Consider the following 11,553-nt stretch of genomic DNA (forward strand, 5'->3'; position numbering starts at 1 on the left):
TAAAACGTATGCGTTTTATAAAAGTGAAAAATGGATAATTGCATTTATGTGATATGTGTTTTAAAGAGCAAAAATGATTGCTTGTAAACATCACATTCATACTCAATTATTAAGTAATTTTCAGTTTTGTCTCCAATGCATGCTACATTTCTTTTTCTTTCTTCCATAGGGAACAACTCTCATTGGAACAATGATTAGTAGCAGCAGCTCTATCAATCCTGTTGCTACTATTACATCTGCTACATCTGTTATTAGCAGTGGTTTCACTGCTACAAGTCCTTCTGTTTCTGGAGCAACTTCACCAGCTACCCAAAAGAAGGAAAAGATTAAGTCTGGTGGTGTCATTACTTCTGCGAAACTTTCTCGCAAAAATTCAACCAGTAGTACTAACTCTGTGTCTAGTTCCAGAACAACCAGATCTGACAAAAATAGTTTGCAGTCATCACCTTTTTCAAGGGGACTTCTCCCGAAAAAAAGAAAGCGTAAAAAGTCTGGCCTTTCTTCTTCTCTGACTGATATGTCCCAAGAGTCTGAAAGCGATGATCAACTTTCTCTCCTTGATCCAGATGAAGATGATGATGATCTTGAAACTGATTGCACTCAAAGCTCAAGGGGACCAAAAGATGAATCTTTTAGTGATGATGACAAAGACAGTTTGGATTATTTTGAGAGGCATAAAACCTCAGAAGAGAAATCTACTAGTGAAGAGCCTCTCTCTTGTGCTAAAGAGGAAGTCAGGTCAGAGGAACTCTCAGATGATACCCTAAATGGAGCCGAAGAAAATTCTGCCATAGAAATTCCAGCTTCTGTCAAAAGCATTGATGAACAAAAACCAGTACAAGAAGTAACCTCTGTTAAAACAGCTTTTGACGAAGATGATGAATCAAAAATCAAAACACCTGAAGAACCTGTTCCTGAGCTTTCAGATATGAATCCTCTATTAAAAGTAGCAAAAGATGATATACCTATGCCTGTAAGCTTGAATAAGCCAATTTTTGACCAGACTATTCCAGAGCTAAAAGACAGTTGCGAGACCTCATCTAAGAAAGATGCTCCATCTACATCAAGTGCATTGCAAGATATACAGATAGCATCATCAGTTGAGAAGACTGATATTACTGTTGGAGTGCTAGCAGAAGCACCTATCAGTACTAATACCAGTCATGCCATTTCCAAAAGCAGTGAAAGCGTGAAACCAATTGTTTGTGAAACTAATGTAATCACATCCCCTGGCACTGATCAGCCAGGTAGTGAAGTAACCACCAACCGAATAAAATCTGTATCTGAATTGATTGAAACAAGGTATGTTGAGAAAAAGCCTGAGAAAATAGAGCCATTGAATGAAGAAACAAAAAAACCAAAAGAAGTTGTAGAAGAAAAAATGCCTTCATTAATGTCGTACATGGAAGCACATGACAACCGCAGTGTAGCCATCAGTGATGTGAAGGAGGATAAAATTCAACCAAAACCCTCTGGAAATATTGAAATGTCTCATTCTAATACACAAGAAGGAAAACCAAAAGATCCTGGCTGTTTCTCCATATTCTCTTCATACATGACCACTCCGAACAGAATTGGGAATGCTGCATCTATAAATGAACCATTCAAGTCTAAATCTTTCTCAGATGATAGCAACTCTGCTAGTAATTTGCTGATGAATTTTGGTATGACTGCTCAGCATTCAGCTTCTCCAAGTAAGCCTGCTAAAATGTTCTCATTTTTGGACGAGAAACCACCATCAACAAAATCCCATTTTTCAAGTGACCGTTTACCTTTCAGTTCCAGAATGTCATCCAAGCTTGACGTTTCTGTTTCAAAAACAACTGAACCTAAAAGTTTTAAAAAGTATTTGAAAGGTGAGATCACCAAAGCATCACTTACTCCATCACCAAAGCTTCCTGAAAAAGATCCATTTTCGATTGACTTGATTTCAGACAATGAGAACAGTGACGATGGAATCACAGATTATTCTAAAAGTCGTTCTCTTATTGGTTCTAAAGCTCTGAGCGAAACTGCTGGTGCCAAAGCTCTTTGTAATCTAAGCTGTCAAAAATCACTTACATACTCTGAGTGTAGAAGTAGAAAAATCCAGGCTGAACCCTATGGTTTTCGAGTTGATGTACCAGAAACATCTACATCGTCCACTTCACAACAGCCCAAAAAGAGCTTGATTGATTTTACTTTCCATAAAAAAACAGAAATAATAGATTCTTCTCCTAAAACTAGTTCAGAAGCAAATTTAACTGAGAAAAAAGCACTGGACGTTCCCCGATCTGAAAGTCTGCTACATGAAACTTCTGTAAGCAGAGGAGTTAAAGATACATGTCTGCCTGCATCTGTGATAACTTTTGCATGTGCGTCATCATCTGTTGATAAACATGGATGTGAAAATCCGGTGGAAAAAGTGATTACAACTCCTGCGGCTGAAATTAAAACCACTTCTACTGTGTCACAACCTCTACATATTGATTTAAGTGCAAAGTTATCATCCATTCCACAATCATTTGTCCCTGAAAATAATGTCGGTGGTGTACATAATATTAATGCCATTTTGGAAAGTAAATCTGATGATGCGAGGGACATTAGTATTAACATCAAAAGTATTGATGTCAAAGAAGAAGTTGACTCAGAGGATGATGTTCAGGATATTCCTGAAGGACTATTAATTGAAGAGAATGAAGATAAAGACACAAAAAATGTAGAGAATGTACCAATTTCAAGCAAAGAAGGCATTTGTAACCCAGTCATTACTAAAGATGATCCTTCTTACGTGAAACTGGATCCTGATACTATGGAAAAGGAAGTAAAAGATTTTTTTTTAAATGCAGAAGTAGACGCGACCAAGAACATTGCTCAGTCTAATTCTCAGAAAAGCAGTGATACTAGTATAGTAAAGAAAGAAAATGAAATCTCTGATGCATCAATCCATGGAATGCCTTATGCAGTTAGAAAGTCTCCCCCCATTGCAGGTAATGATAACAGCACAGAGAGTGACAGTTGCTTTGGAGTTCCAGTTGTGAAAAAAGAAGTAAAGAAGAAAAAAACCAAACTTTCGAAACTCGAAAAAAGGCTTGGGTGTGGTGAAAGTTCTCGGGATGAAAGTGGTAAAATAAAGGAAGGGAAAGGAAAGTCAAAAAAGAAAAAACTAGATAATGATGAGTTTGGTAAGCTCAAAGATTCAGATCAAAAGTCCAAGTCAAAGAAGGTTAAGAAGAACAAAAGCAAAAAGCATCTCTCAAAATACGATGATCACAACATTGAAATTTTTAACAAGAGTGATATCATTGATGATAACACAAAAGAGGTGTCAGAAAAGATGAAGAGGAAGGAAAAGCGTAAACGTGACGAGAAAAAACTGGCCAAGTTAGACAAGTCTGAGTCTTCATCAGAGCATAAAGGAGAGTATTCTAAGAAAGAAAAGAAGAAAGGGAGGAAGAATAGAATTTCTGGGGATAAAAAAACTGAGTTAGGGGAGAAAAAAATGAAGAAGAAGAAGAAAAGTCACATAGAGGATATGGATTCTGATTCAGAGAAAGAATCGCCTGTCAGGGTTGGTGAGAAAAAGAAAAAGAAAGAAAAGAAAAAATTGAAGATGAAAGACTGTTCATCATCAGATGATGCAATAGATACATCTAAAGTGATGAGAGAAGATGACCAGGATATATCATTTTTATTATGTGAGGAGAAAGTGCCTGCCAGCCCAGTTAATAATGTTCCAGAAGATACAACTGGTTCATCTAGCATGGAAGATAGTAGCAGATCAAACCGTTCTCCTATTTCTGCTGAAGAGCGTGCCCCGACAGTTAACCTTGGCATGTACTCTAGATCTGCAAGCATTGATGTTTTGAATGCCATGAATAAGCACAACCCTGAGCACAATCCTTGCCCTGTGCTTGACAACACTCCACCTACCACACCATCCAGTACTGAATCAATACCATCAAGTTCTCCTTCCCATGACAGAGAACCTTTCATGCATTATACCGAAAGTACTCAATCAGGACGTGAAAGTGCAGAGGGAGATGGTGCGGAATCTGATGGTTTTAATTGTGAGTCTAATAGGACTTTACGTGAAAGTGAAGAATATAGAGCAGCGAAGACTCTTGCATTTGCAGTGTGTAAATCAGTGTCTGGAAAAATGACAGAATCATCCAGAACACCTGTCAAGCGACAGAAAAGTGAAAATGATGAATATACACCTTCTAAAAAGAAGAAGAGGAGTAAGCGCTCGTGTTCTTATGGCGGAGATTCAGGTAGAAGTGGCACACAACGTGGGTTTTCTCCTCGTTATGCAAAAGGTGATTACTGTTAAAAGTTTTAACATAAATTAACATCATACATTCAGGTAATTATGTGTAATCATAGAAAAAAAAACTAACATTTGATCTTTATTTCAGGCGACAACTATGATGCATTTGATTCATCTGGGGCTTCTCCTATTGCTGTACGCTCACCAACTCATGGAGGTGCCTCATCTTCATTATATGCTTCATTTTCACATGCCGCATCACAACATATGTCTTTGATGTCAGATGGTTCAAGTGGTATGCCAAGCAGATCAAGCAAACTGAACTTCTTTGTTCCACTTCGTAAGCTTTGTCATACATATTTATGCATTGTCATGCTGCTCAGAACAAACTTGTTCACAATCAACAATTATGGGACTTATTATGTTCCCAGTGCATTAATTTTAGTCAATAGCTTTGCAAATTGAATCTACAGTAACTGCACGTCTTGAGTCCAGAGAGCAGTTTTCAATACACAGGGCACTCATGCTTTATTCTCACCCACGTGTACAGTTTCTTGGTTACAGCTGCTGTGGTGGTGGTCGAGTGGTCATAGTGACGGACTCGCATCGCAAGGATCTGGGTTCGAACCCCACTGGTGCCACAGTGGTGGTCAGCTGAAGTTGGTTTTCTGTGGTTCCCACCTTCAAGGCGTGAATGCGAGCTGATCTCCCCCATTAAAATGTCTCGCCACAGAGAGCAGCAGGCCTACAAACAGTACAAATATTCAGTCATTACACTTCACTCACTTCACTTCTGAGATATAGATGGCAGCACTAAAAATCATACACAACACTAAATACGCACTCAGACTGTTAGGTACACATACTTACACTTCCGGCACAACTCACTAGGTAGTAAATTGCCCATGGCCATAGACCTGAGTTGTGCTCGGCTAGGAAAAGGAAAGAAAAACCACTCTTTCAAGCATGCAAAATTTGCTCGCACCTTCCTACACCCTATATCTATCAATGTTATTCAAAAAAAAAAAAAAACTTATCACTTAGCAGTGTGTATGTAAGTATAGATGGCAGCACTCAAATATCAGACTCAATACTAGCTACACACTCAGACTGTTAGGTGCACTCACTTTGCTACGAAGCTGGTCTGGAAGAGATCTCGGCAACGGGATAAGTCCGGTGGCAGAGCCCCTGGTGTTCATTCAGTTTCTTGGTTACAATATTGAGGTGTGTGGATTCTAGTATGAACTGACAAAGACATCACAAAATCATCACATTTGACAAGGGTCTTTAACCTTTCTCGAGTTGCGAGCACTGCTCATGCTTATCAAATGAAGATCACCTCACAGCAATGCTGGCATACATATGCCTGGAATCTGCGTAATCAAAGTTCTTAAATATAATTTTCTCAGTGTGTGTAATTGAAGCATTGATCAAGTGCGATCACAAAATTGGGCATGAGCACTAATTACATATGCCTGGAATCTGCATAATCAAAGTTCTTAAATATAATTTTCTCAGTGTGTGTAATTGAAGCGTTGATCAAGCACGATCACAAAATTGGGCATGAGCACTAATTACATATGCCTGGAATCTGCGTAATCAAAGTTCTTAAATATAATTTTCTCAGTGTGTGTAATTGAAGCGTTGATCAAGTGCGATCGCAAAATTGGGCATGAGCACTAATTACATATGCCTGGAATCTGCATAATCAAAGTTCTTAAATATAATTTTCTCAGTGTGTGTAATTGAAGCATTGATCAAGCACGATCACAAAATTGGGCATGAGCACTAAGCACCCTTGGTGCTTCGGCAAGCACCAGGTTGTAGGTGGCTGACATTGGATACACTGAAGCATATACATGGGGGTGAGAAAAATGCTTTAGGATAGTTTTTTGGATTTGATCCTGTTGTTTGTTTTAAGTTCACTTTTTTTCAGATGATCACTTCAACATTGCTGCATGATATCCCTATTGTTATGCATGTTTTAGAGCAGTGTTTCCCAAAGTGGGCAATATTGCCCCTTGTGGAGTGATGAGGAATAAAAATTTATGAAAAAGGGGTGAGATGGGGAGAAAAAAATGTTTGCCAAACTGTTGAGTCATGGCATTTGTTTCCATTACTTTGCACAATCAAGTTTCTGCTGCCAACAGGTTCATTAGAAGCATAATCGCAATGATTTCATACTGCTGATGAAATCATGTATTAAATATATTAACTTCTGTTGTCATCTTGACACAAATGATATGAAACATAATACAGTAGCCCCCACTTATAAGAATTATGTTTGGTTCACCCATTTTGATTCTTATAACCGATGATCTTCCTATGTTAAAGCGATATTTTTTTTGGTGATTTCATTCTTATGAGTGGTTGCTACTGTACTTAGTGATATGCTAAAACTTACTCAACTTGTAACCAGGCATGTGCAAGGTTCAGTGTTCGTTGATTGGTGAACAGATTCAACTGGGTGGCATATTGGCCTAAGCTGTTTTTTATGCTTAAAGACGTATAAATTTAAAGAGAACAAGTCTTCTCTAGTACGCAGTGATTGCATTCATTTTATTTTTATGCAGACTGTAAATATGATGTGAGTAATTGTTGTTGCATAGTGTTTCTCTCCAGGATGCGGGAATTCAGCATAATTTTTTCAGGATTCTGATAGAAAAGCTATTTAAAACCAGGTGATGGTGATGGGCAAGATTAATATGCATTTTGGAAAAAAAAATGTATCCCTTGATGAAATGAATTTTTAAAGCTGTAATTTTTTTATATAACATTAAAAGAAATATAAAGATTCCAGAAATAAAATTGATTAGTAATTGATATCAACATATGTTTATCAGGTTCTGTCAAATTAGAAATGGACAAAGTTTGACTGAGATTCAAGATTTTTAGTAATACTTGAAATTACCATAAGGGTATAGATAGACCAGAGATTTCTAAACTTCTTACATTCCTGGCATCCATGGGAATGAGAGCAGCATTTTTAACTGCCATATTTTCCTGCAGGCGATTCACAGATGCAATTTGGTACTCTAGAGGAAAAAATGTCATTGTGCAGTCTGCAGTGGTAACAATGAATCCACGGATGCAAATTTTATTTTATCAATGATGAAATAGTAAGAAATGAAAGGGGTTTTTTTTGGTCACATTTTTGTAGAAAAAATGTTGATTTTTAAAAAAAAAATATTTATATTTCTATATCCATTTTATCTTTGTTAAATTATTTTTTATAAATCAATTTTAATAAATTAATATTTGTATTTTAACCTCTCAAAAAAAAAAGTTGCATATAATACGCAGGGTGATAAAATTCCCAAGATCATCTAATGTTCTTAAACATGAAATTCACTGATTTTATGCATGGGAAATAGTGCACATCATGCACCCCTGGCGATCTCAGGGAATTATGGTGGTACTTTGGTAGGGAATTGCAGCTTTTGCTTCCAAAAATATTATTTTAAAGACTTGCAATATCAAGGAATGATTTAATGGTACTGCATCCTGCTACTAGGCACATATTATCTCATGAATTATTTAATTATATTAAATTATGAACATTGGTCTTTTCATATTAATTATTATTTGATATGTATATTCATGGATGTACTTTATATTACTTACTAAATCACATTATGTTTGCGAGAACCAAATCCCAAAATGGATTTCACTCATAATTGGAATTGTAAAAAACAGGAAACATATATATTAAGCACTATTTGTGTGTAGTCCCCATTTTGTTTTGATGACATGAAATAGACTGTATGTGAACTAAAGTATCGTAAACTTAGCAATGGAATCACTCTATTATAATTTTCCTGGGACCCTTTAGAAATCCAGGTTGTGAAAAAAAACTTAGATCTGTTCTGAGTAAATGTGTACCTTGGAATGCATGATATAATTATTCCTTAATTTTTCTGAAATTTCTGGTACTATTGAATATCATTAACTTTACTGGTTTATAAATTTTTTGAAATGCAATATGTATTTTTTCCCCTATACTTGCAGATGAGTATAAGGATCCAGAAAAAAGGATCTCAATTCTCCAAGATAAAATGTCAGAGTTGAGGAAACTTTATGCTTCATTGAAGGCGGAAGTAGCTTCCATAGATCGCAGAAAGAAGAAGGCTAGAAAAAAAGGCAAAGAATCTGGTATGGTTGGATTTATGTATTAATTTCTGTTTATCAATCTTGAGAGTATCGGGAGGAAATGCAATGATGGTTCTTAACATTTTTTTCCATCTTCCACCCTCCTTGAATAATGTGCAGTCTATTTGTTGGGAAATTTGGTTATTTTTTGTTAATTTCTTGAAAAAATACGCACAGGTATATTACAACAATGCAATGACATTTTGAAATCATTCTTTGGAAAGGTTACCTGCACATCATTACTTGCATTCAAGCAATTTCTGGATTTTGTTTCCATCAGCAAAAGTGATGAAAATCCCATTCACGTAAAAGTATATGGAAGCAAATGGTAGAAGTGTTGGCAAAGCTGCCTTTGTTAGTTTTGGAAGTGGTTCCAACTAAGCACATCAAAATTTTTCTAAGTCGGAATTCTGAAATTCCCTTTGAATTCATGCACTGGCTCTAGTTTCAGTAACATCATGTTCTTTATTAAATTACTATCACACATAAGAATCTAAAAGAGTTGGATCTAGTATCTTGGGGGGGGGGGGGAAAGTATCTGAAAATTGCATATAAGTGATGAATAAATCATTCAAATTTTGCATGACATAATATTTCTGAGTAAATGAAATATCAAAATGTTGTATGATTCATACTTAAGATAAAATCCATAAATTTGATATTTCTCATTTCAATCTCCCTGATTATCTGGGCTGGACAAATCCTAGGCACCAGGTTGCCATGACAACTAGAAAATCAGTCTTGGCATCTAAAATTTTATATATGTGATTGCTAGGTCTAGAGATGGCTCAAAATTTTCTGATTTCATAAATGTCTTTCAGCATTGAAAGTGGGGAGGGTCAAGTCCCAGAGAGGCTGAAGAAACATTATTTAAGGCACTTTTTCTTGTGAAAAAATCATATTCGGCTCCTAATTGGCATCCAAATGGCACCTAAATTTTAGTTTGATTTGTCAAGTCCTGCTGATTACAATAATCAGTCAACATGTTATATTTTTTCCCCACACCCAGGGGTGCGGGCAGTCCCAGTTAAGAACCACTATTCTAAATTAAGGCATAAGATTATGACTGAATATAAGTACAGTAATACCCCCAACTTGCGTCACCTTGCATTTATGTTATATCTTGTCCTGAAAATGATTTTTTCTCAATTGGACACACTTTGAATAAAGCTTGAAATTTTCCTTGATATCCATGTTTCTTATTAGGAAATTTAGTCATTTGTGATTGATTATATTAATTATCTATTAATTAGTTGTTGCAAAAATTTTAAACTTAAAAGACAATTGCAATACCAATTCTTGAACAAATATGCATGAGTATATTACACCAAAAGAACAATATTTTGTAATGCTTCCGGGGAGAGTACATTCAAAAGAAAAATAGGAAAGGAACTGAAATTACCTCTCTTCTCCTGATAAAAAGGGTGGAGCATTCCCATTTGAAAATTTTCCCTTGATTTGCATCATCATCATCAGTTTTGGAACAAATTACTGATGGGTGTCACAGAATTTGAATCTGCACATGTTTAGAAAACACTAATATGTGTTTTCATTAAAAAAAATGATGCTGCTGCTTTTCAAAGGAACTTAACCCTTAAATTCTCAATTTGTTTTTTTCAAGCTGATAATTTTTTTCATAGTTATTGACACATATATATAATGAGCCTGAATAATCATTTTAAAAAAATCTGTCTCAAATTGCACTGCTCATACAGGGCCTTAAAGAAGCCATAGAGAGCCTCAAAAATCACCCATAAAATAAATGTACTGAAGTAATATTAAATTGAATATATATAACTACCTTCTTTGTAATTCAAACTATAGTAAGGAAAAAAAATTGGGTTGCAAACTTCAAGGTGAAGAAAAAAAAAACAAATAAAACGTTTTAACAAATAAGTGAAATCACAGACACACATGCCCTAAAATAGAGTTGTTGTCGTTAATTCCTACATCTCATCTACCAGTAAATTCAAAATATAAAGTATAAAGAAATGACCTCAGATTATGTGTAAAGTCTTCAGAATTTTTATCTGCAAACTAGCTGCAGTAATGAACGTCTAAAAGACGCTTTGCTTATATCCAAAGCTAGGCATTTAAGGGCTAAACTCCTGGGCCACGAAGCCTGTGTAGTTCTTAATAGCTTTGTAGCTGCTTCATATTTTTATTAACCAATTCATGTCATTTGATGAGTTAGGATTGTACTTCTTATTTATAAGATTAAAATCTTACCATACAATACCATAATGCAAGGGCAGGTGTTCTCAGGCTTTTTCCACTGGTGGTGCCCCTTACCCTTATCAACACTTATCTGTAGCTACCCAGAGCAGCAACAAAGAATATATTAAAAAAATGTTTATTGGGCCAATGCTCCATGGCGCTCCTGACAAAGATTAGCGGCGTACTGTTTTAGAACCCCTGTGCTAGGGATTGTGATGAGATTTCTTGGCCAGTTTGGAGGGTATAGAAATGCTACATGAATGGACTTTACAAATAAAATATATTTTAGTTAAAAATTTTGATGCTTTTTCAGTTATTTTTTTCATGTTGCAAAATGGGAAATTAATTCTTCTCCCCTTCTTTTCTTAATTTCAGCAGCATCTAACGCAAACAATTCATCCACCTACTCTGAAGATTTGCAGGATTGTTCCTAACAGAATCATTTCTCCACTTGGAAGTTTTTAAATCTGTATAAAAAAATGTGCAGAAATCTTTTTTATTTACATTTGTTATTGTTTTGTGTACAGAAGAGAAAAATAAGATGGAAGGGGGGGGGGAGAGAAGGAGACAAATCATATAAATTTTTTATTATTCTTTTCATTACATTACCTGCATGTTTTCCTTCATGAAATTCATTATCTTTTATCCGCACTATTAACTGCATTATATCCCATTCCCCTCGTTCTTATTTTTTTGTACATTTGGTTTTTATTTCTCATGTGCTTCAAATGTATTTGACTGTCATTTACTTTTAAAAAAATTGAATCTATCAAGTATATATATTTTTTATTTTGACGACTATACTTTATAACTGAACTGTTGCAAAAGTACCAGCAATATTATTACTAAGGAGAAGTTAAAGAAAAAATATTTGAGATATTGTCGTGTTTTTTGGGAAGTACTATTTTATATACTTTTATACATCTCAACACTTCTCC

The 11,553-nt window shown here is 35.5% G+C and overlaps 1 protein-coding gene across 3 annotated transcripts in view; it reads left to right on the forward strand.

Annotated features, from left to right (window-relative positions):
* Positions 1-11,166, forward strand: part of LOC149082625 (uncharacterized) — a 33,348-nt gene extending 22,182 nt beyond the window's left edge. For 2 of the 3 annotated variants that reach the window (XM_089235890.1, XM_089235892.1), the window contains exons 18-21: positions 170-4,298; positions 4,398-4,589; positions 8,258-8,401; positions 10,991-11,166. In XM_089235890.1, coding sequence (XP_089092016.1) covers positions 170-4,298; positions 4,398-4,589; positions 8,258-8,401; positions 10,991-11,049 — 4,524 coding nt within the window. In that variant the 3' untranslated portion in view covers positions 11,050-11,166. The remainder of the gene's footprint in view (positions 1-169; positions 4,299-4,397; positions 4,590-8,257; positions 8,402-10,990) is intronic. The other variant, XM_089235891.1, reaches the window with a different exon arrangement.
* The last annotated feature ends 387 nt before the right edge of the window (positions 11,167-11,553 follow it).

The sequence above is a fragment of the Pholcus phalangioides genome, unplaced genomic scaffold (genome assembly GCF_987345545.1).
Source record: "Pholcus phalangioides strain wild (caught in Gottingen) unplaced genomic scaffold, Ppha-v1.0 ptg000009l_1, whole genome shotgun sequence".
Classification (NCBI taxonomy): Eukaryota; Metazoa; Arthropoda; class Arachnida; order Araneae; family Pholcidae; genus Pholcus; species Pholcus phalangioides.